Here is a 27323-nt window from a genome sequence, read left to right on the forward strand (position 1 = left end):
TATGCAGAGATCCAGAAATTTAGTTTTAGAAGTAGTTTGTCGTGTACTACTGAATCAAAGGCTTTACAGAAGTCTATATAAATTGCATCTATTGCTTTACCCTGATCGATTTGAGAAGTCCATATGTTATTGCAGTGCAAGAGTTGCAGATTATAGGATGTTAAATTTAGTTGTGTGTTAGTCTTCCTCAATTTCTTTTAGCAGATATTAGCTACTTGTGTATATATCTCTTTGATGATTAAATCCATCTTCCATTTTCCATATATATCCATATTAATATTTTGCTCAGTCAAGAACACCCTATGCATTCATAGCAATATGATACAATGACCCATGATTTTTTTTTATCAAAATGGTGGGCTATTTCACTACAAGTACCTTATTTTTTAGAAGATCCCACTCTTTCCGTGCTTTGTTTGATTTGAAGATTTCCTTCCATGGGATCTATCAAATATTTGTTGAAATTAGCTCTTCTAAAATCAATAAGTGTACAACTATGTTCTGGTTTCTTTTTCTGAAGTAACTTCAATCCCAAAATTAAATAATCCCTTCTTCCAAAATCTACACTGCTTCTACCTCTTCAGTAAATTCTTCCTACTGGTTGGGATCAAATATAGTTTTAAATTCTCAGTGTTATGGGAAGTGTAACAGTCAACAAGATCACATAGGGAATTAGGGAGCTTGCAGGCTTGCATGAGTTATTTTGTCAGTGGATGATTGGGTAGTTGAAGATTCCACTACTGTTATCTCTTCTCTGAAAGTTCTGTAACATGAAATAGTAGGGCATTATCCAGATTATATGCCCATTTCCACAATAGCATCTTTTTATTTTCCTTCATAGCAATCAATGTAAGAATCAAAGTGATAACATCAAGTAAAATATGAACTAATGCAATAGAAATAGACAGGACACAAGCAGAGAAGGGGCATAAATCTATGTTGCAAAGTAATGATAACTTAGAAAATATCATGATACAAAGTCAAAATATTTCTATGACATAAAGGTCAGAATAGTGAAAGCATTGTTCTTTACGATGAAAAGCAAACACCAAGAAAGAGTAAAACTTAAGTCAGATTCTTTTGAATTATGGATTTGTTGTTTGTTACCACTGTTACTAAGAGTACCATGGATTGTTAAGCAGTCCTGGAGGAAATAAAAGTAAAGTGCCTTGAGTCATTATGCAAAAACTTACATACTTGGAATATTATTATTTTTATTTATTTATTTTATTTATTGGATTTGTATGCCACCCCTCTCTGCAGACTCGGGGCGGCTAACAGCAATAATAAGACAGTGTACAATAATAATCCAATAATAAAAACAATTAAAAACCCATTAATATAAAAACCAAACATACATACAGACATACCATGCATAAAATTGTAAAGGCCTAGGGGGAAAGAGGATCTCAATTTCCCCATGCCTGTCGGCAGAGGTGGGTTTTAAGTAGCTTATGAAAGGCAAGGGGTGGGGTTAGGGTTAGGGTTCTAATTTCTGGGGGGAGTTGGTTCCAGAGGGCCGGGGCCACCACAGAGAAGGCTCTTCCCTGGGTCCTGCCAAGCGGCATTGTTTAGTTGACGGGACCCGGAGAAGACCCACTCTGTGGGACCTAACTGGTTGCTGGGATTCGTACAGCAGAAGGCGGTCCCTGAGATAATCTGGTCTGGTGCCATGAAGGGCTTTATAGGTCATAACCAACAATTTGAATTGTGATCGGAAACTGATCGGCAACCAATGCAGACTGCGGAGTGTTGGTGTAACATGGGCATATTTGGGAAAGCCCATGATTGCTCTCACAGCTGCATTCTGCACGATCTGAAGTTTCCGAACACTTTTCAAAGGTAGCCCCATGTAGAGAGCGTTACAGTAGTCGAGCCTCGAGGTGATGAGCAAAATAGAAGAAGGGTATTCAGGTATATGGAGATATCCTTTGGGAAGGAATGTGAGAACCATTAAGTAAATGTCAGTTTAACCTAGGGAAGAAGAGGGAGTGGGAAAGAAACTCAAGATATCCCCACCTTAATATTGTTTGGTATAAGAAGGGGCAGAAGAAAACTTCTTTCATGCACTCAGGATTGTATTCTCCAACAGTAAAGCAGAGTTCCAATAGTTTTTACAAACCTTGTTTTCTGACTTCATCTATCTTGAACTGACAAAGGGAAAGACAATGGATGTAGGTGTATAAGATCAAAAAAGGATTATGGCTATCCGCTTAGAAAAACACCAAGTAACTACTAGGGACAGATTAAAAATTGGAAATGCTGGCATAAGGACTTTAACCAATTCACCATGTGATAGTTCTCTTCAGTTCTTTCCAGTTCTCTTTTCCATATGTACCGTTTCTCCTGAGATTCAACATTTGAGCTATTATCGTTTTATTTTTTCACATTGTCACCTTCCAGTCTATTCCCTCTTTATTGACCTTGACCCTATTGAGCCGGGGTAGGGCAGTGGTTAGAGTGCAGCACTGCAGGCTACTTCAGCTAACTGCTAGCTGTAGTTCAGCAGTTCAAATCTCACCACCGGCTTCAGGTTGACTCAGCCTTCCATCCTTTCAAGGTGAGTAAAATGAAGACCACTTAGAGAGGGCTGTAAAAGCACTTTGAAGTAGTATATACGGTAAGTGTAAATGATATTGCTATTAATTTTTCTGATGTCTGATGCTACTAACTCATACCATTTTTTTCTAATCTATATTTTTTTAATGTGTCAACAATACAAATTGCCCATTTCCTATGTTTTATTTTTCTACTGCTCTTCTATACTCATAATGTTACTGGGTGATTATATGAAACTGATTTACTGAAGATGTTATGGAACTGATATAAAATATCTGGACCAATAGAAGGGAGTTGTCCCTTACCATAGAGAAAGGTGACTTTAGGTGCAGGCTCTGTACCTATTTAATATCTCGAAGCCATTTATTAAGAGATGGAATTTCCCCAAATTCATAAACCCACTCTCAAACATCTTCCTGGAAGCTATTACAGTCAACATTCAACTTTGCTTAATTCAAAAGTACAAGAAGCACTTTTTTCTTCATGCCATTTATGCCTGCTCCAAAGGAAATGGAGAGTGCAAATTTTATCTCCAAATACTGTAGATTAACCCAGGAAGCAGTCCATCAGATTGCACCTTCAAGTTCTAACATCACTATCAGAATAAAGTCCAATGTCCCAATCAAACACTGATTGTTCCATCGGACTGTAGACTGTGTATCATTCCTTTTTAATTGTCATATGTAAAGAGGACCTTACGCACTCATAGATCACTGATAGTCATAGCTCCATAAATCGAGCTAAGTTCAGTTATAGGAGATAACTTTTTATTGTTTCTAACAAAGTCCTTCATTTTTATATCAGTTTTTAAGAAGCTCATCAGAATCCTGACACAAGCAACAATTGAACTGAGGCAGAAACCTGCATATGAATGCTTGTACAATACCCTCATTTGCTGTGTTTAAACATGAGAGTTCATTGGATATCCAGTTCATATAAAAGTTTCATTTCTGCTGTCCTGAGACATATTTGAACAGAAGATCCTTAGCGTGAAAACTGATTTGGGTAGCATAGATGTCAAAAGCAGGATATCCATCAACTCAAACTTCAATGTGCATTTTTAAATGATGATGAGATGTTGCTAAACTCTGATGCATTGTTTTGATCAAGGGCAGTCTGGCTTTTCAAAACTCACACAAAGGTAGATGCTGCCATCTTTTTACTGTAAGTCTATCTAATAAGTCTACCTACTAAGAAGAAAAAAGAGGGGGGAATTGGCATTGATTTATAGGCATAGATTGATAGGCATAGAATTGGCATAGGCATAGAATTGGCATAGACAAGTGTTCAACTTCAGCTGAGTAGATCAGCTTTGTTTTTAATAATTAAAAAGTCCTAGGTGGGAAAGAATGAGAAGGGTAATAGCAGCATTAGCATTTCTTTGTAGAAAATTTCCCCAGTAACAGATTAGATCTATGGGCTTTGGCACATGCATTTTATCAGACACAATTTTGAGAAAAACTTCACTGCAGTGGCTACATTTATAAGAAAGACTTTAAAATACTACTTAATGCAAACATGCGTGTCACTCTGATACATCTCAAACTCCAGGGGAAGAAACAAATGCTTTGTGTTACATTCAAAATACATTGCACTAAAGTCATTTAATTTTTATCTGACAAAGTTCTGATTTGTTAATATGTACAGTATGTGTAGAGTTCTGTCCTGTTTTCCCCGTTTTTCCTGTATTGATCACAAAAACATAGGAAGCTTCCTTATACTGAATAAAATTATTAATCCATCTAACCCATATTATCTCTAGAGACTGGTGGCGGCTGTTCAGGTTTTTAGACAGGATTTTCCCCCCAGTCTTACTTGGGATGCTAAGGATTAGTTAAGGGCTTTCTAAACTGAAAGTTGTGTTCTACCACTAAGCTATGAAACCTCTTGGTATGTTTGGATAGGGGGACTCTACTTCTTGGAAACTCTTTCAGCTTCATCTAAATCCAAAGGGAAACAATAAGATATACAATTAAAAAAAACTAAAAGACTTGGGAAATAGAAAATGACTGTAAGAATACCCAATTTTATGATATATCATTAGCAATATATTTAATTATCTACTACTATTATTATTATTATTATTATTATTATTATTATTATTATTTATTGGATTTGTATGCCGCCCCTCTCCGTGGACTCGTACTAGTATCAGACTGTATAGAAATTGTATTTTAACAAAAAAAGGGACAGTAAGTTGTTTTATATTTAGAAGTAAAATAAAAAATAAAAGAACACTTTCAAATCGGTATTCCATATGTACATATTTAAGTCCAATGTGAGCAAATGACTGATATGCAGCACCATAGGTTTTCAGCTGGGCTACAGACATGCTTACTTTTGAACAATTTTACTTATGGGCAGCAAGATTTTTGCCAAGTGCTTTTACTGGCAATGTGATTGTTCTAACAGACTATTTAAAACAATCTTTTATAATCTATTTCCAATTTAAAAGGCATAAGCTACCTTTTCACTTGTAGGCTGTTGTTATTTTTTTATCTTAGGGTATATAGTTCGTTCAAAATGTTTGTAATGTCTGTTACAATTGATAACTATTTCATTCTACAGTTCTATAGAAAGAGAGAGGGAGGGAAAGAAGGAAAGGAAAATGGGGGGAGAGACTGAGAGAAAGAAAGAGAGAGAAAGAGAAATAATATTAATTCCTCCATTTACTTGTCTAACTGTTTTTGAAGGAATGAATGTGAATTAACGGTGTTATCCTTTCCTAACAATTATCTTTCGCTACTCTAGCTAGTTTAGTTCTAAAAGACAGAGCCATTGACAAGGGAGAAAAAAAGAACCTTCTTGGATTTTTTCAGCTCAGCGGTGGTAATGTTGCACTGAACACTAATGAGGGGACCCCCACTGCTTTGCCTGCTTTGTGACTTTTCTATTTCATAATTATTTTTAAAACGCAAAACGACATGAGGTAGCCCAGTCATGCCTCTGCTACTTCCTGCTACCTCGGTGTTCACTACAGATGGCAATTTGTTCTTGTAACATATATGTCTCTCTGACCATTTTCATCTAATTTGTATGGGTTCTACCGTTTCCTTTCTCTCTTTCAGGGGCCTTGCTGTGTGTGAGCTGGGGGGTGGCATGACATGCTTGGCTGGGCTTATGGTAGGTCTTTTCTCCATCCCATTTCTATTCAGAGGGAGGAACAAAAGGGAAAAATGTTCCAGTGCCTCCAACGACTGGGTCAGAGAACTGTCAACAGAATCAGCTGCAGTCAAGCTGCAGAATCTTCACAGACCTTCTAGACTGCCTGCCTTTCGTATTATATCGATTTTATGGTCGTCTCGACGAGGAGAAACATTTTACCTCAGTGTAGTCAATATCTCTTGTTGTGACATTCCAGGCCACATACACTCCGTCTTTCAGAGCCATAGCTAACGCTCCCCCCCGCGCCCCCCCTTTTCAGATTATACTTCACCATTTGCTAAGATACAGAAATAGCCTGGCGAATCACAGTTGGAGCACCATGATATAGCTGCTAATGTTTTGCCTGCATTATTACACCAACAAACATGATCCAGAGCTCTCGGTAATTAGATTCTTTTGAATTAGATTGGCCATTCAGAAGCGTCATTCACCATTCTCTAGGTTCTGAGTCATGTATTCAGGAGATATTATGTAGCAGTGCAGTGCATTAGACAAGTTTTTATGTCTCTACAAATAAAAGCATATTGTTACACTGATTGGCATTTGACAAACCTGTCGTTCTTACACAATGTGTCGAGGTTACAGCCCAATGTGCGAGCATGTCAAAGCTCACAAAAAAATTACCCTTACAAAGCCATCTGCCTGCAATGCAAAGTTATATGAAGGGCATCAGGCAGTCAGACAGAAGCAAGCTGAAAGGCAGAGTGACAGCCTCGGATGATGGCTCTACTAGATAAACAGAAGCCCGCAAATGAAAGCCTCTCAGAATACCATCATCCGCTGTCACAATGCAATTACGGAACTGAATGATAGCAAGATAGAGGCTCCCGCAAATGGAATGATAAAAGTATTGACTGATTTGATTGAATGATTAAAATAATGCAGACATAAAATGAAAAAAGATTGAAGACTGTTACAGGGAAATAGGTGAGGAAGCATGATACTGAAGGCTTGTCACTCCTGTCTTCACTTCCACACAGACAAGCATATTTTCTCATTGTTTGCTGTGCTCTTTCTCTCTCCCTCTCCCCTCCCCCCTTTCCAGGTTGCTATTTCTGCAGATGTCAAAGAAGTTCTGTTAACTGATGGAAATGAAAAGGCTATCCAAAGTATCCTTATTCAGTTAGAAAACTGGTGTGTTGGATTCATTCCATTTTCTTGGGTTCATGCTCAGTGTAAAAATAGAACAAGGGTTATATAACAATATGCATTATTTATATTGTGGGTGTGCATTTGTGTGTACATATATATATAAATTCATATTTAATATAAAACACACCGCCACATCCTGAATAATTATTTTGGGGGGAAATTATATGTGATTTTTTTTTTAGTGGTGGTGAAGTTAATTATATAATTATATAGTGTTTCTAATCATATATTCACTTATTCCATTTTATTTTTATTATTAGGATCAATATTTGTCAATTTTCAGTGATTTCATTCCAACAACATTGAAAATAGAAGTTAATTATTGCTGATGTTGCAATTTTTAAAATTCAACGTAACTGCAGTAAAAATTTCTATTTCTTTTATTTGGCTATTTTACACCGTGTTTGCTTTCAGATATTATAGTATGTAAATATGTCTCTTTTGCATATTTATCTTATTTTTACAGTTGGGTTGTATTTGATCATGTATACACAGTATCACTCCTTGCAACCTGTCCCTAACTTCATGCAAATTGGCTCTGCTTTCAGTTAATGAATATTGTCCAATATTTCTCTTGGACCCAGATTTTCAAATATTCCTATCCATTCCATAAATTTTTATTATTATCAAATTTGAATTCATTTTATATTTAATCCTATTAGTATATATGCAGGTAAACAATTTACACTTTAATGTGACTGCAAATTATTCCCCCTGAGTTAACTAAGTGTCTACAATAGCATACGATCTGAATCCCATAGTGAATATTAATGGCTGTCAGAAATTGAGAAGGAGCTGCAGAAGGTATCTGTTTGCTTTGCTTCTTGATGATAATGACATTTGCATGTTAAGGGCCTTCCTTTGGCAGGTGATATTCTAATGTCAAAGTTACAGAGAAATCTTTGTTAGTGCTATCATATGATCTCCTTTCTCAAGTCTATTTAAGCTTTAGAGGGACATTTTTAAGAAGGGGGAAATGTGCTTACAATGCACGTTTAAGTCTAATACAGGATATTGTCTTGCAGACTTAAAGAATGTACATTTATTAATATATATATATATATATATATATATATATATATATATATATATATATGTTTTCGTAGATTTTCACGGGTACAGGTATTATATACCAAGACCGTCATATATATATATATATATATATATATATATATATATATATATATATATATGTGTGTGTGTTTTCGTAAATTTTCACGGGTATATGTATGTAGATTGTTCTGAGTTCGGGTTTTGCCCTGTGTAATGTTTTGCATGTCTATGCGACGTTTCGGCGAAATCACATTCACCATCATCAGGCTGAAGTTCCAATCTTTGTGTTGTTGTAACAACACAACAACACAAAGATTGGAACTTCTAAGATATAATTAGATGTAATGTAGGCACAATGGTTAAGTATCATACTTTGCTGTACCTTATATCTGTAAACACACACACAAACAAACACGCACTTAAGTGAATATCTTTACACATGAATAGATGGGAGACAATGTAGCAAAAGTGATTTCTTTCAGATATATTCCACACTTAAGTTCTGTGTAACCATGTTGAATGTTAAATATTGTATCCTCTTTTGAATGCCTGTACAGTTATCCATCAAAATAGCTGTAGAATTTTACTGGCTGGGTCCATAATACTAAATACCAGTAACTGTTTTAGCAAATTAATTTAGCATTAAAAGGCTTAGTTTTTACTTTTAGTTTTATTAGGTTATACTTTGGTGTGATCCAACGCTTGTACCTGGCACTAAGATTCACTCTTAAATCATTTTAGGTAATTTTACTTAAAGACAGAGTTCCTATCTGAGCCTTTTTTAAAAAGCAATAAATATAACAGTGTAACATCAAATAGAATATATTTGGTGATGAAGCACCGTTTACTTAAAATGAAAAATCAGGTAGACATATTTCCACTAAAATAGTTTTGTAAATATATCCTATTCATCCTTTTAGTATCATTTCCATGATATGTGACCAATTAATTGTCTACAGCCTCCCCAAATAAATATCCTACATCTTTGAATCCTAAATTGTTTGGTCTTGTTTAATTAAATTAAAATGCTGTTCTTGTTTTAAAAGAAAGTTTACTTTTTTGTTTAAACTTTTTTAGAACTCCAAATTATATGACAGTCTCCCTTTTTATAACCCCGTAATCCCTGACACTATCATATCAAAAAAAATACCTTGCTAAAAGTAAAAATTGTGTCAATCTGAGAAGAGAGGGAATCGCAGTAAGAAGCCAGGAAATCGCTGAGCAAGCCCGCTAATTATTCTTAATAGGCAAGATGAACACAGTCAGCAACAAATGACTGCATCGGAGAAATGTCATTGAAAATTGATTTGGAATACTGCTTTGGACCCGAGCATCCATTTTTATATTATTGACATTAATCTCTTATTATTTTTGCTCTTATTAGTGTTATTCATAGAGAATACCAAAAGGTTCTATTTTTGTAAAATTTTACATTTGGGAGAGGGGAGGATTTGATTTTTTTCCCCCTCAAAGTCCTAAAGTCACAAATTCCCATCCCATCAGTCATTGATGGTTTGATTGTCAGTTCATTTGTGTGAGTAGTAATTTCATTTGCTATTGGGTTGTCAAATCATGTGCTCTCTAAATGTAAAATCAATATCGATCGATATATGGAACAAAAAAATCCCTCTGTATTTGTATTAACTATTTCAGGTTTTAAGCCATTTTGGTTCATATCAAATTTTAATCCTAATATTCCTGAGCAATGCTATATGACATGCTGTAAATATATTTCACTTATTCTACATAGATAGTACCTAAATCATCTGAATCTTTTAAAACTACAATGCAAACAAATGAAATGGCATTTAAGAAAAAACTTTATTTTCAATCTTTAATAAGAAATAAGGAGTTTGAATTGGTATATTTTGGAGAGTTTTATTGTTTGAGATAAAATATCCAAAGAAATCTGTCTTACATCATTTAAGTAAAATTACCAAAAATTATTTAAGAGTATGCCAAAATGAAATTTTGTAATCAATCTGAACATAAGATTTATATCTTTTAAGTGATAATAAATGTTGATCTGATTGCGAAGGTTCTATGGTACACAGTGTACTTAAAAAAATACAAGTTGGGTGAACTTTCCTAGAATGTTTCATATTCATAGACCATAGGAACATATGAATATTTTTAACTATTTAACCCTTTCCTTAAGGTCATCTGTTGTCTATGTTATTTACTCTCCTGTACTCATATAAATATTTGCTCATGAAATTGAGGGGGAAAAGGATATGTTTTGGGTGCAATTAAATTATTTCATGGTATAAATGTAGCTATTAAATATAGCTATGGAATTTTGACTAATCTAAAGAAAATCATAGTCTAATCTCTTTTCTTAATCCTAATCTAAAAGTGTGTTAAGACTATGGATTTTTGTAGTACTGCAAGTCACTTAAAGTTCAGTAACAGTGAGATCTGTGTTCAGTAACAACAGGATTTTGTATGTATATAACCTTGTACAGGGCTGAATTCCTAAGGCAACTGAGTCTTTAGGGAGTTGGACGCCATAGAAATATAATTAAATAAATAAATATAATTGAAGAAATACCTAAATCAATATTATTAAAATTAAAATTATTGAAAGGTGTTACAAAAACTAAATTTGAGAGCTTATTGGCCTGTGTTCAGTTAATAGGTTTGTATGTGTTTAGTTACAATATTTAAGTTCCCCGCCGCCTGTGATTTAGATAATGCCATTTTACAGAATTCCATGAAATATTTTCAAAGCCAAATCTAAGCTATAGGGAGTAGTAAACATTAATACCGTTGTCATCATCATCTTTATCATTATTGTCTTGTAAGCCATTATTGATGAATATTTTTTATTTATTTGTTTATTTGTTTGTTTATTTATTTATTTATTTATTTATTTATTTTGTCCAATACACAATGAGAGTTTTAGTGGGTATATATATATATATACACACATAGTAAAATGAATATGTGTGAACAAAGAAGATTTAAGCATTTTTCTAATAATATTCTAATCAACATAAACTGCTAATGTTAGCGCAATCATGCCTGCTGAATATTTAACAATAGTCAATAAGACATATTGATTTGATTCTTTGGACTTGTACAAAATATTGTTGCTACTTTAGTAGAAATGGTTGGTATAGCTGCAAAGTTTGTTAAGATTTATATAGCTACTCCCTTGTCAGGCAAGTCTGGATTAATTCAGTTCAAATTATTCAAGTTTGAAAATCAAATTTATTTCCAGATTATGTAATTTTAAATTCAAATGCCTAGAAATACTGAGAAAAAAATGAGCTTCATTGCTATGAAAAAATATTAAAGATTGAAATTTGTATCTATTCTCCATCTGGGTGACTTTTGGTCATTTCAGTTTAGAGCAGTGTTTCCCAACCTTGGCGACTTGAAGATATTTGGACTTCAACTCCCTGAATTCTGGGAGTTGAAGTCCAGATATCTTCAAGTGGCCAAGGTTGGGAAACACTGGTTTAGAGCATGAAATTGTATAGTATAATGATTTGCCTTAACAAGAATGATGCTTTAAAGATTTATATATGTGTACATACGTACATTCATATATAAATACATATATGCTATCAAGGCAGGGACAGAGAACTGAGTGCTGGTCTTATGTTTAGTGTTACAACACCCATAATCTCTCACCAGGGAGCACCTGGGAACAATAATCCAAATATCTGAAGGCACCAGGTTAACCGCTATTATGCTACATTATCAAGAAAGATTTATATATATATATATTTATTTAGAATAGGAATGGTACAGCATATTTGAACTTCATTAAAACCTGTTGTTACACAATAATCCCGATTCTTATGTCTGATTCTAGCTTTTTAATTTTTGTTAAGGTAATTATATTAGTGAAAGGATAAATAAGCATTTGAGCCACCTACGCAAAAGGAAGATGATTAAGGCATTTCCGAATGGCATTCATTCAAAATAGTATCTCAGTCTATTCAGTGGAATTCACATTCTGGTGCATTTATTTAATTATTTATACATTTATACAGCCATCCATCTGACTAATGTGACTCTGGGCACATTGTTTTATAAACAAAACAAATCTTAACCATTAAAATCATTAATAAAATATAAATAAGTTTCACAGTAATCCAGTGGTTAGAATGCAGTATTGCAGACTAACTCTGCCCATAATCAGGGATTAGATCCTCACTGGCTCAAGGTTGAGTCAGCCTTCCATCCTAGGATAGCACATTACAGTTTAATTTAAAATCTGGTTCCCATTTTCTTGAGTTTAATATTCATGAAATTGGAAAATTAGACCAATTGCCAATAATTCTTCTCACTACATGAGATATTTTTAATGTAGCCCATCAGAAATTAATTTACAACTTTGAAACATTTTCCCCATTGAAATGAAAACTGAAGCACACACAATTTTACAAAACTGGAAAGGATGTCTCAGAGGTACTTTTTCAAAAGGCAACTGGAGTATGGTTTTGGTTTTTTGTTTTCCTTTGAGAAAGAAGAAGACATTTCGCTTCTCATCCAAGAAGCCTTAGCAGTTCTGGCTGGCTGGAGTGGATGGAAGGATGAGTTCTAACTATGTAAAGGGTATATCAACTTAAAGGAAACATTTCCTTCTCCTTAAATGAAAAATGAGATAAAATCTAAGACAATGCTTCCTAGCAAGACTCATATCCAAATAATTATGGTTTGCTGGCCTGAGGAGAGGGGGGTGCAGCCAATATATTGTTCCAAGGCCTAGGGAGCTCAAAGGCGACCCATGAAGGGGATTTTGAAAAAAATTACAAAACCAATTTTTTAAAAAAGAAAAACAGTTTCTTCATTTATGAATGTGTTTTATATTTCCCTTCAATTTACGAATGGTTATGAAATGTCCCCTCAAAAACCTGGAGCTCAAAAACGTAAGGAAAAATAGAAACGTGGTGAGATTAATAAGAAGGGGCATCAAACGCTTTTTTCAGTCTGGCATTAAATGCAGCGGTGACACTCTTGTCCACATGGCCACATGGATGCACCTCTCCCGAGCGTGTATACATGCGTGCCTTCCCTTTTTGGCCAAGGCCTCTCTTTATAGCATGTGTGAGGTGAGTGCGAAAGGTCGCTCAGTCTTCCCCCGAGTTTCCCATGCAGGAGACTGAAGAGAGCCTGGTGGTGGCTCCGCTGACACAGAGAGATCCAGAGGAGGAGGAAGCAGCAGCAGCAGAAGCGATTCAGAGGCTGAATAACCGCCAGCAGTGTTGCCTGAGGGACGGGAGGCCTAGCTGAGCCCCAACTGGATGGCAAAGTCAACTCTGATGAGGCTGAGGAGGAGGTGGAAAAAAGCAAGGGCCACATTAGTCTTGTTTCTGATGATTCATTACGGAATTCGTTACGGACTGAATTTGGTATTTTTAACTGTTTATGGAGTCCTTTCCAAGAACCTTGGATAGGGAGATGTTATTAAAGATTTCAACACGTGGTGTGATTGATTACAAGGAAAACAGCCTTTTGCAATTGATCAATGGTAGATTTGTCAATGCCAGTAGTCTTCACATGATGCTTCAGATCTTGTGGAATTGCATCCAAAGCACTTATCACTATGATACTATCTTTGCTTCTTCTTTTTTTTACCAGTTTTCTTCGATTGGCAGGTATTTATATATTGCTATTTTCTGCAGTTCTTTCTCTTCTATTGTGCTGTCTACAGGTACTGCCATGTCCACTATCCAGACTTTTTGTTTTTCTTAATAATGGCTGCAAAATTTGGGGTATTGTGTGGCAGGTGCTTATGAATCTGCGGAGAGGGGCGGCATACAAATCCAATTAATAATAATAATAATAATAATAATAATAATAATAATAATAATAATATTAGATAAATGACATTTATTTCAAATCTCCCAGTGCACCACTGTTGCTACTTTTGTCATGTGATTGTTGCTGTTTTTTGTGCCTTCAGTTTAGAACTTACCTATAGGGAAATTGGAATGCATGCGTACACTTTAATCAGTAAATCAATGAAGGAAAGTTCAACAAGATTTCCTTAGGATTTTTCCATGTACATACATGAGTGAAGGGTGGCACAGTAGGCATGTACATATACATATAATCAGTAATGGGCAATCAAAAATTTTACTACCACACTGTAGGTGTGGCTTATTTTGTGGGTGTGGCTTGGTGGTCATGTGACTGAGTAGGAGTGGCTTGCCGGCCATGTGATAAGGTGGGAGTGGCTTGAACGATCATCATCGTTCAAGTGAACTATTAAGTCCTCAACTTACAATCTTACCAGTGTTGCTCTCTGTTGCTTTGTGTTTCCCGCGCTCTCCTTCCTGGGTTGCCCCTCGCTTCAGGCTGGGTAGTTAGGCGAACGGGTGCTGCCAGAAGCATAAATGCTGCCGGTGCTGCTTCCACCCACGCCATCTGCTTGCACCTCAGGTGGGAGGTGGCTGTATTAGGCTGGAGGGGAAGGCAGGAGAGAGGGAAGCTCATCTGAGGCCAGGAAAGAGGAAAGAGGAAAAAAGCAAGGAGTGCAGACGCAGCGGCAGGCAAAAAAAGAGCCGAGCCAAGACCAGTAATCAGCCGCTGATCAGCTGGAGCTGTGCACGCATCTTCATTTCCACCAGTGGAACTGCATTCCACCCCGTCTTGCCTGCTGCCCACCCCTGCATATAATTAATTACACTTTTCCAGAGTCCTTTCGTGTTGAAAAAGCTTATACGATTGGAACATATTTACAGATGATTCTTAACTTATATTATAGATGTATGTGATATCATCACAAGAAATAAAAAAGCTGGAGTATTCAGAGCTAAAGCCATCTCAAGCAGGTAAGATGTTTCATATTCTTCACAACTATTATTTTATATTGCTATTGTTAAAATGAAATCAAACGCTAGCTACTTGAAAACTTGCTTGATCCTCTTTCAAAATCAGATTTATCAAGCAAAAATGATTAATTAATTGTGCAATATATATTTATCTATAGATTGATGAAATCAATCTATATAATTTTTTTAAGTTCTGAAAAGTGAACTTACAAGAACTTTATCTTTACCTTATATACTTACATGTATATTTTGCAGTGTGTGAATTATGTCAGCTACCTGAAAAACATTTGTATACATATGAGGAACTATTATTGTTAAGGATAGAACTATGAACTTTACATATTAAATATATATAAAGTAAAATAAAGTAAAATATTAATATATGTTTATATATTAATATTTTACATATCTATCCACTAACTGAATACAAATTATGTTTGATCTTGGGAAAGAATGTTTCTCTGTTTAACTGTACCCCATGAAAAAGCAAGCATATCTCAGGGATTGCTCAATCTATGCATTGCACCCCAAAGTCAATCCCAAACCTTTCAAGATAAATCTGAAAAAAATCCATCCATAATGTGGAATCAATGACATAAAGCAGTTTCCTTGTTTTCCATTTTCCAGTAATTCGACAAGGATATTGGCTAACATGATCCTGGCCTCTAGGCTATTGTTCTGATCCAGAAGTCCCTATGTTCTCAATGCTATTCATTATGTATGCCTTGATGAAATCAAACAATGAATAATAGCTTCTTAAACTAACCATGTTGTTATAAAAAAACATTAGCCCAGTTCACTTCAGACAAATTTGTATCTGTTTCTAGATAATGTTAAACTAAAGACTAGCACCATTGGAAAGAAGTTAAGAAGCAAAGAATTTTCAGATAATGATTGACCATGTACTCCATTTCTCTAGTATCACCCCATGTTCTTATTTCTCAACATTCTCTTGCTGGTCTGGTCCCCGCCCCCTCCCCTAAGCATTTATTTGTAATACAATTACTTGGGAATAAGGCTATTGCACTCATATCTTCAAAGATTATTTTTGAATAGACATATGTGTGCTTGTGTTGAACATGGAATAATCAAAAGATGATGGATTGGCCTAGATTAATTCATAGCTATGAATGACTAAAAATAATAGGATTTAAGTTAGCGGATTTCAATAATTCTAAATTTGATAATTTATTACAGCTGAATCCTTATTTTTTATAGATAGCCTAATATTTCACTTTCAAACCAGAGACTGTAATGTTGAAGAAAAATAAGTGGGGGAAACATGTTTGCATTCACATTACATTAATCATTGCCACCTGCAATCCATATTTATTAAAAATTTGTTGCTAAGACAATAATTTTATATTTTGAGATTTGTATGGTCACTTATTTATTAATTTATTCTTGCCATTATTGCCAATTATAAAATATGTATGTTTGTGGGCTTGGAATATACAGTCTAGGATTATATATACTTTCAAATACACATGCACAAACACAAACACATATTCAAAATTTCATTTCCAAAAAGATCTCAGATTTCAGTTTATCATGAATAAACCTCTTTTTAGGTTTTTTTATGCATCCATATATTCTGTGGGTTTCAATTGCCATGCAGTATATGTAGGACCATCGCTTGTCAAGATTTCCAACCTGGTCTTTTAGATATCAATCAAAACACATTTTCAACAATGTCCTCATTTACATTTATCTAATGTTTAAGGTCATTTGTGATCATTTGAGTGTATTTCAGCATATAGAATCAGTGAATAATAGATTTCAACTCCATGCTGTGAAGAAAGATTGTGTTTTTACAAGGCATAATGTTGTTTACTGGGTGTTAATAATCACTAATTAATAAACATATCTAGATTTCTGAAATGTTGCATTTTCTGCTTTGGAAAATGTCAAGTGTTTAACACACTGAGTACAATAGCATTTTCTGCTTTTATGCATGAAATAATTTCATTACAGAAAAATACATGATGTTGCATTTCAATATAGGTCATACTAGTTCTTTTTATGAACTATACATTCCCATTTTAAAAATTGGATTTTTATAATCTTCTGTATTCTTTAATATTTCCTGGTGTTCCTTGTTTATTTTCTATTGATATATATAAGTTGTTGTGAATTTTGCTAAAATTCATCTCCAACCAAAAGAATTTAAATATGATTTTTGGAGCACTGAATAATCTTAGTCTGCAAATTCCTTAATCAAAGTTATATAATTTGATAAATGTTCCTATTAAGACCTAGGCTTTAGTTATATTTTGAATTATTGCTGTATATCAAAGAGCCATGCTACACCTCTGTTCAAGAGGTATGAATGTAATTTTATTTTGGGAATAGGTTGTTGTGTTTATTTTCTGAGAGTAGCTCTGGCAGGTTTTCAGTAAATTACTGTTTTCATTGGTAACCATTATTTCCCTTTTCTTCAATAAGGAATAGAGAGTATCAGATGTGTGAGGCCAGACAGATTGATTTTGAATGTGGAGCAAATTAAGAAGACAGATTGACTACCAATTTTTTTCATATAATTAAAAACACTATAAATTGGAATATGATAAGAAAAACAGAAGAAGGCAAAGAGAAGATACCACAAACCATCATAACCCCCATATTTGTAGGAAGACATTGTTAATGGTACTGAGAAAAGTCTTTTGTCAATAGTTTGATACTTACTGAACTCTATCATTTGAGTTTTATTTCAGTTTTCTTGAAATGTTAGTTCTTCTTTCTAATTTCATGTCATCAATTTACTCTCTTTATTAAATTAAGCCTCAACCAGGATATTACGTTATCATGGTAGCAGTGGTTAGTTACTTTTCTAAAAATCTTCTATAAAAATTAAGAATATTCATTAGCTTTCTATGCAAGTTATAGGAATTCTGTTGTTTAAATTTTGATTTTAGCAATAACACTTAGACTTATATACCATTTCACACTGCTTTAGAGCTTACAGTCTTACATATTGCCCTCAACAATCTGGATCTCATTTTACCGACCTTGGAAGGATGGAAGGCTGAGTCAACCTTGAACCTGAGGATAATCGAACTGGCAGTCATGACTTCTATTATAGCTGTCTTATTTACTTAGAAATAAATTATTTCATATTTTAAATCTAAAATAAATAAATAAATCTGTAAGAGTTTTAATCCTTAGTGGGCATACATTGGTCTTCATTGATGAAAATATGGAGGGTATATTTATTTATTTTATTTATTTGTTTGTTTGTTTTGTCAGGTACATATTGGAGGTATGTAAAGATTTAATAAAATTCATATATATGATACTAGTAAAAAAATAAAAAGAAACATTAGGACACGGAACGGAAGGCACGCTGGTGCTCTTATACACGCCCCTTAATGATCTCTTAGGAATCGGGAGATGTCAACAGTAGATAGTCTAAGGGTAAAGTTTTGGGGTTAGGAGATGATACTACAGAGTCTGGTAGTGAGTTCCATGCATCAATTACTTGGTTACTAAAGTCGTATTTCCTGTAGTCAAGTTTGGAGCAGTTTACATTAAGTTTGTATCTGTTGTATGCTTGTGTGGTTGAAGCTGAAGAAGTCGTTGACAGGAAGGACGTTGTAGCATATGATTTTATGGGCTATGCTTAGATCGGGTTTAAGGCGACGTAGTTCTAAGCTTTCATAGCCAGACTTGTGTCACTTTTACCCAAAGTATTTACTGTAAGTTTTCAAGGAATTTCATAATTAAGTTACTGTTAGACATTTATCATCAATATGGGATTTCCAGCAGTAAAAGTGATCCATGATGCACAATGTATTATTTCTGGAAACAGCAACCAAATCTCAGCATCTGAAGATTTTTCCACTAGCCTGGGCCATGAGACAGGTGTTAATAACAGTGCCAGAAGAAACAGTAAGCTATCTTTGTAAACAGTTGTATATGATCCCAACTATACAGTGCAACTATTTATTGGGAGGCAGCGGAATCTTTCAGTATTATTAATGAAATATTTTAAATCTCTTGATGCTAACATCAAGATTTTTCCATAATGATCTTTCTGATATCTAAACAGTTTTGGAAAAACAAGCAATATCTTCATGACAAATAATTATATCAAAATTAAAAATACCATACATAAATCATATTAGCAAGGGGATACCCCAATTATAATCCTTTTGCCTAGAACTGGTCAAATCTGTTATCTAAAATACTGATAAATCCTAGTTGGACAATAGACAAAGTTAATTCCAAAGACATACATCTGGCCTTTTTGCTTAGGTTTGTTCTCAAGATTCTCAAAGATGAGAAGATGAACATTGTGTCCACACACCCCAAAAAAGATTGTTTTGACAGACATTAGTATTATAATATTGTTCATTTATTTATCTCTAACAATCATATTTTATTTATAATTCATATATTGCTTTTCTTGAGCAAAGTGGTAGTGTATGACATTAATATGTGCATGAATGAGAGAATACAGCTATAATTTTAATAAATATAATTATTCAAGGATTGAATTAAATTACTCTGATTCCATTTGATTTTATTAAATTATAACAAACAACTATAGTGATAAAATATCTCATTTTTTTCCTGATCTTTGCTTGTTAATTGGCAAGCTAAATATCTGGATTTTCTAACCTTTAGCAGAGCCAGAGGAAGACCAAAATTAGAAGTAATCTGGACAAGCAAAAGGGTATTAATGAAGGTATATAAACATTTGATCTTAGAGATAGGGCACTGACAACAGATGTAGCAACATTTTCCTGTGTACCTGATTCTCGATTTAGCTACCCATTCTATTGAACAGAGGGGAAAAAATCTATTTAGAGACTGCCAACTGGTAATTCTCATTTTCCCGCCTCCTACAATCCCTGGATTAACAGTACATGATCGTCTGGAGGGGAATGGCAGTTACGGTATTTATTCTCTGAAATTCATTGGAAAGCTACATCCTGTGCTGGGAAGAGAAAAAAGCAGTATTCATCACAGGGTAGCCGCCAGGAGAATTGCATACAGTATAACTGATATTAAGTTTGATCACAGATTTAAATGTGATTTCTTCTCCAAAGCATAATGCTGCTTCTTATTATCTTTATCTGAAACAATAGAAAGAAGCACATCTGCTTTGACCATTCACCACAACTTCACAGGTTAGCCGAGCACCATAATTATTGGGAGGACACTTCTCTGTTGCAGCGCTTCTCAGTTTCTAGATTTCTCCTGAATGAGACTTCTGTGGTATCATTCACTCATTCACTCACCCATTCATTCATTCATGGCAACTGTCTAGATAAATCCCTGCAGTTTTCTGGGCAATGTTTTTTCAGAAGTGGTTTATTTGTTTGTTTGTTGATTTGATTTGATTTGATTTGATTTGATTTGATTTGATTTGATTTGATTTGATTTGATTTGATTTGATTTGATTTGAAGGCCACCCCTCTCCGTAGACTCGGGGCGGCTAACAACAGTAATAAAAACAGCATATAACAATCCAATATTAAAACAGTTTAAAACCCTTATTATAAAACCAAACATACATACAGACCATACCATGCCTTTGCCTCCTTCCTAGGCCTGAGAGAGAATGACTGGCCCAAAATCACCCATCTGGCTCCATGCCTAAGGCAGGACCAGAGCTTACAGTCTCTCAATTTCTAACCTGGTACATAATTACTACACCAATTGGCTCTATTTACTGTTTTACCATAATTTTAAATCAATAGTTACCTTTATTGACTGAATTGTTTTAGTTTTTCTAACTTATCTGGAGCAGGAATGTTAATGAATAATACTGGTATTTTTAAAAATACCAGTTTGCATTTTAAACTGGTATTTTTTTAAAAATACCAGTTTGCATAAATATGTTATATTTTGTAGTGTAATAAGCATTAATTCTGCCACATGAGCCCCAGCGATCGGTCAGGTCCCACAGAGTCGGCTTTCTCCAGGTCCCATCAACTAGACAATGTCGCTTGGCGGGGCCTAAGGAAAGAGCCTCTCTGTGGGGGGGCCGGCCCTCTGGAATCAGCTGTCCCCACCCTCCTTGCCTTCCCTAAGAATTTGAACACACATTTGCGCTGACAGGCCTGGGGACACTAATTATCAGCCCCTGCCTATGGATGAATGTATGTTGAATGGAAAGTATGCTGGCGGATTGGAAATGACTGTTTTTAAATTAAATTGGGTTTTTAAACTGTTTAGTTTTTATTGAATTTCAGAATTGTATTGTTTTTCACATGCTGTAAGCCACCCTGAGTCCTCGTAGAGGGGTGGGATACAAATCCAATAAATAATGGATGGATGGATGGATGGATGGATGAATAATCAAACTGTAGTGATAGCAAGAGCACTTAGACTTATATACTGCTTCATAGTGCTTTATAGACCTCTCTAAGTGATTTACAGTTTCAGCATATTGCCCTCAACAATCTGTGTCCTCACGTTACTGTCCTGGGAAGGATGGAAGGCTGAGTCAATCCTGAATCAGTCAGGATCAAATGTCTGGAGTGAGCAGTGAGCTAGATTGCAGTATTGCATTCTAACCACTGCGATACCACACTTTTTAATCCTATGACTTCTGTTTGAATTTTTATTTTTTTAAAGTGTTCTTGTAAACAGATATTGCAAGAAAAAAGGTTCAATAATTTATTTCACTCATGCCTTGCATTTGCAATAAACAGTACCTGAGATAAGATTCTCATTGAAAAGCCTTTTTAGCAAGGCTTCTATTCTTTCATTGGTGTGGACTTATTTATAATTTCTGTTGTCTACATATTTAGGACTTTATCAGTTGGGGAATATATCATCACCATTGATCAGATAGAATAGAATAGAATAGAATTTTTTATTGGCCAGATCTGATTGGACACATAAGGAATTTTTCTTGATGCATATGCTCTCAGTGTACATAAAAGGAAAGATAGGTTTGTCAAGAATCATAAGATATAATACTTAATGATAGTCTGGGTACAAATAAGCAAGCAAATCATATTGTGAACCAGCCAATATAAATAACACTTATCCTCTGAAGTCTGTGTTTGTCTTGTTGGGTTGCAGAACCAAACCATACAGTTATACAGGTGCAGATGACAGTCAAGATCAGTCAAGATCAGTCAAAAGGGAGAACTCTCTGAAGTTAATATGTGTTTTTGCCATGTTCCTATAAGAACATTGAGTTAGATATTTTTGGCCTACCATTCTAGCTGCCAAAGGAAGATGTGTGATAGCACATCAAGTTGTAATATTGCCATATTTTATTCACAATGTACTATAAACTGGAGCTTATCTGCATTTGGGGATTTAGTCAATAACTTGCTACTTACTTACCATACTTATTTATTTACTTACTTACGGTATATCCCACCTTTATTATTTTTATACCTAGCTCAAGGTGATGAACACAGGTGACACTATTTCTCCAATTTTCCTCACAACAATCCTGTGAGGTGAATTGAGCTGAGGGAGAATGACAGACCTGAAGTCACTTAGCTAGCTTTCATGCCTATGTCAGGAATAAAACTCTCGTTAATCACTGGATCAAACTGGCTCTTTTTATTCTATTCCTATTTATACTATTTCCTAATTCCTCTGGAAAAGTTAAGTTCTGTATGAGTTAGTTGACTAAGATAGAATTATAGCTATATATAATGTATTCAATTTTCCTGCTTACATTTAAACTTCACTTTTGTTATTTATGGCATACAGTACAGTTGCTTTTATTCTATATATACTATCACTAAACTCTCCATTATTATTATTATTATTATTATTATTATTATTATTATTATTTATTATTTATTATTTATTATTTATTAGATTTGTATGCCGTCCCTCTCCGAAGACTCGGAGCGGTTCACATTATGTATTCAGGTAGACGCTGAGGCTGAATTATATGGCCCCATGTTGAGCATTTTGATATATTGTGTTTCCTTAGTATAAATTAAGTATTTTTGGAATGATATTGATTTGCTTCTAGATAAAAACAGATAGTATCTTCCTGAGCTAATGAGGGAATAGGTCTTCTCAGACTTTTTGCTGCCTTTCAAATGTAAATTCACAAATGATAATAGCCATGCATTGTGGTTTGAATTATACTACTGGGAGAAAATAGGATTTCAAGATAATAAGCCATTTCTTTCTGCACTTTAACCTGTCATAGTTGTAGTAATGAGTCCTTGTTTGTTTTATTTAAATCAATGATTGGACTCAATTAAAAAATTCGAAAAGTGATGGTGTTATTTGTCATTTTACCTTAATATGGAAGAATTTATAGAGCTGGCCAAAACAGCTGCTTGGCTGCATAGCTAGAGGTATAACAAGCAGGAAGAGGGATATTATGATCCCGCTATATAGAGTGCTGGTGAGACCACATTTGGAATACTGTGTTCAGTTCTGGAGACCTCACCTACAAAAAGATATTGGCAAAATTGAACGGGTCCAAAGATGGGCTACAAGAATGGTGGAAGATCTTAAGCATAAAACGTATCAGGAAAGACTTAATGAACTCAATCTGTATAGTCTGGAGGACAGAAGGAAAAGGGGGGACATGATCGAAACATTTAAATATGTTAAAGGATTAAATAAGGTGCAGCAGGGAAGTGTTTTTAATAGGAAAGTGAATACAAGAACAAGGGGACACAATCTGAAGTTAGTTGGGGGAAAGATCAAAAGCAACATGAGAAAATATTATTTTACTGAAAGAGTAGTAGATCCTTGGAACAAACTTCCAGCAGACGTGGTTGGTAAATCCACAGTAACTGAATTTAAACATGCCTGGGATAAACATATATCCATCCTAAGATAAAATACAGAAAATAGTATAAGGGCAGACCAGATGGACCATGAGTTCTTTTTCTGCCGTCAGTCTTCTATGTTTCTATGTTTCTAACATTTCTGAAATTGTGGACAGGTGCTTTCGTTCAGTATAGATTGCACCAAATCAAATATATCAGGAGGATCAATTATTATTAAACTTTGTATAAAGACGTTTTCTAAGTTGCACTGTCTGCTTTGAAGGCAACGATTTTCTTATCTTCAGCAGAGATCACCTGCTTCTTTTATCCCTTTAATTTCCTTATCCTTAACTGAAATTGAAACTGAGAACCTTTTATTTGTATTTATTTTATTTATTTATTTATTTGTCAAACATGTACCGGAAAGTAGTTGTATAAACATAAGTAAAAAGTAATGATAAAAGAGGACAATAGGACGGTAGGAACAATGGTGCCCTTACAGATCTCCTAGAAATGGGGAGAGGTCAACTGTAGACAATCTAAGATTAAAGACTTTGGGGTTTGGGGAAGAAATCACAGAGCCAGGTAGTGCAATCCAGGCATTGATCACTCTATTGCTGAAGTCGTATTTTCTGCAGTCGGTTTACATTTAGTTTGAATCTATTGTGTGTTGTTGCAGTTGAAAGTGAAGTAGTCATTAACAGGAAGGACATTTTGGTACATGATTTTATGAACTACAATTAGATTAGATCAGAGGCGATGTAGTTGTAAATTGTCTAATCACAGTATTGCAAATCTGGTGAAGTAAGATATTTTGTTGAAAGCGGAGGAATGAAGGACTCTTCTTGTGAAATATTTCTGGACTCTCTTGATTGTATTAATGCCAGATATGCAATGTGGGTTCCAGCTCGGAGAGCTGTATTCTAGAATTGGTCTAACAAATGTTATGTATGCTTTGGTTAGCAGTTCAATGTTGCCATAGAAGAAGCTACGTAAGATTAGATTAACGACTCTTAGTGCTTTTTTGGCAATGTTGTTACAGTGGGCTCCAGAATTTAGATAATTGGATATGAGAACTCCAAAGCCTTTGACAGAGTGAGGGTCATCTACAAGTTAATTTCCTCCAAGTTTAAATTTTACATTCTGATTCTTTTTACCAATGTTTAAGACAGAGCATTTGTTGGTTGAGATTTGAAGTTGCCAGTTGTTTAACCATTCTGGAAAGTTAACATGGGATTATTGAAAAGGTATTTGGAAAGTTTTCAAAGGCATAATCTTGCATCTGCAACCAGAACTTCTATAATAGAAGCAGTTAAGTGTGCTCTTTCTCACATTTGAATGTGTCTTAAAGATCTTGAACTGACTGTAATAATTTTTACACTACCTGAAAAAAACTATCCTGAGCTTATATATATATATCCTCTGCAAAAGAGTTTTTAATACTTTCCCAGTGAAAACGGTTAAGGGAAAATATCAGAAGGTAGCTGAAGTAAGCATGTGTTACTTCTTCCTATCCCCTTCAAAAGCCGATTCCATTACTCAAATCTAAAAACTAAATCTCTCTTCTGGTTTAAAATTATGTAATTGACAATGAATCACAGATATTTGTTCAAAAATTTGGAGAAGGGCATATAATGTATTTTGAGCCAGTTACTTAACTTTTATGAATAGAGTGAGTGTGTGTGTGTGTATGTGTGTGTGTATGTGTGTGTGTGTGTACCGGAGTAGCCAAAAGAATAAAATAATATTTTATTTTATTAGAAAGTTTATTTTAGACTATGGTTCTTTTGAAATTAAAAAAAAATCTAATGAAATGTATAATGGAAGAACAAGGTTAAGAATCCAGAAGCCTTTAAAGTGCAGTGCTTAATGCTGGACAATTACTGAGTCATCTTCAAAATATGTAGCACTAATAAAAAGGATTTTAAAAAATAATCATAAACTTTGCAGTTCTTATTTGTCTTCATGGGTTGCCTTTCAGTGGAATGACAGACCAGTGATGGCCTTTAAAGCTAGCAACTCAACCACTAGCTGCTGTTGCAGCTTCAGGGTGGTTTTTTTTATTATTAAAAAAATCAAAATCAAATGAAAACTAGCAACCCCGCCAACTTACCTTTACCTAATTTTCACTGTTGTAACCTAAGTTTCCACGGAAACAGAGTTGAAAAAGCCGCCAGTAGCCAGCAGGCAGTCAGCAGCTGAGAGTGAGAACTCTCCTTTGTCACTTTCCACTAGTGGATGCCTGCTGGGCCCTGAAAGTGCCAGTTTGCAAAGCCACCTAGGTTTCGAAAATGTGTACCCGCTTTATAGTTTAAATGGGTGTGAATGTATGGGTCTGTATATGCATGCATATATGTACTTGGGGTTGCATGGTGATTAAATTAGCCTACCGTTTTCCCCCCTTGGAAGGGCACAAAACATTCCAGGAGGGTAAATTAGTGAGTTCTGCATTATTATTTTGTTAGTCTGATATTCTACACAACCTCCCCCCATGATGTTGTACATCAACAATAACTTTTTTCAAGGATTCTAATAATTTTCTGTGTACATAAGTCATATTGTTGAACAATAAAAACCATTTTTCACAAAGAAAATATTATGAATAAACCATAAACATGAATCATATAAACCACTGCTACAGATTATCTTAACCAGAAACTGTTGTTGTTGGTGAATAAAAAGTCCTAAAACAAAAATAAATATGTATCAAACTGGAGATATCATTCTTTCTTTCTAGCTTTTCTTAAATTTTGTACCAATAACTGCAAATGAAACATGTATTCTTTTGATCACAAAACACACACAAAAAAACACAACACAATAAATTTTGCAACAAAAGCACTTTTAAACTATGCATATATCATAAACATTATTTTTAAAGAAATAACCTCTCCTGGTTACTCATAATTTTGTTTTGGAAATGAAATTTAAAACTCTTTTTATATTCCAGATGTTGCAATTAAACATGAGCTCATCAAGAGCAAACCTTAATAGCATAATATTGGCATATTTTCAAAAATGCTTATTCTATGTCCTTCCTATAAAGCTAAAAAAAGCAATGGCTTTATCAATAATAAAGTCAGTGAAGAGTAATCACAACAAGGAGAGAAAAAATAAAGCAGTATTTTAGTTTGTAAATGTATACCGAAATTCAATAAGCAATACTGCAATTTACTGTATACCAATTTAATTACTAAGGGGCAAAACTTTAGACTTCCTGTATATATCACTTTACTTACAGGAATTCGTTAACCAGCTGTTCACATAAAGCTATATTTATAGTGGATGTCACTAATTCATACATCTATATGCACTTTTTATGATCATATTATGTACTTTTAATAAATCAATTCTTTTGACTCTTGGTCAAAATACTAAATGTACCTTTTTTTAAAATGAAAATGATAAAACACATAAGTCCAGTTTAAAAAAATATTTTTTCTTTCTAGCATTTTACGATGGGATAATGAGACAGATGTCTCTCAACTGGAAGGACATTTTGACATTGTTATGTGTGCTGACTGGTAAGTACATAAAAATCATAAAATTCATGTGAGGGAAAAAAAATAGCTTTGCTGAAGTAATTGTACTGTGCTGCTTGCTGATGGCTAAGCAAAGTCAACAAATGAAGCACAAAGCCATCTTAACCTCAACAAATTAATATTCATCTCCATGTGACAGTTCTAAGGTAGTCTTCTATCACACAGTAACTTCTACCACATTATTTCCCAAAGATTGATTTTGAGAAGCATTTCCATTTTCTGGAATTGCCTCTGTTTCATGCTTGATGTATCAGTAAATGGACGACTTAGGCAAATTGCAAATAATTATGGCTCAGTGAGGAACAGTCTGGAGAAAAGGGAGTTTATCAACACAAACAGCTCAATTA

At 34.5% G+C, this 27323-nt stretch overlaps 1 protein-coding gene across 1 annotated transcript in view; it reads left to right on the top strand.

Annotated features, from left to right (window-relative positions):
* The window catches only part of CAMKMT (calmodulin-lysine N-methyltransferase), a 271951-nt gene that overhangs the window by 217380 nt on the left and 27248 nt on the right, over window positions 1–27323 (top strand). Inside the window, exons 5-8 of the mRNA XM_070734547.1 lie at window positions 5628–5682; window positions 6770–6833; window positions 14654–14720; window positions 26884–26958. Of these exons, the coding sequence (XP_070590648.1) occupies window positions 5628–5682; window positions 6770–6833; window positions 14654–14720; window positions 26884–26958 (261 nt within the window). The remainder of the gene's footprint in view (window positions 1–5627; window positions 5683–6769; window positions 6834–14653; window positions 14721–26883; window positions 26959–27323) is intronic.

This window comes from Erythrolamprus reginae, chromosome 1, assembly GCF_031021105.1.
Source record: "Erythrolamprus reginae isolate rEryReg1 chromosome 1, rEryReg1.hap1, whole genome shotgun sequence".
NCBI classification, from domain to species: domain Eukaryota; kingdom Metazoa; phylum Chordata; class Lepidosauria; order Squamata; family Dipsadidae; genus Erythrolamprus; species Erythrolamprus reginae.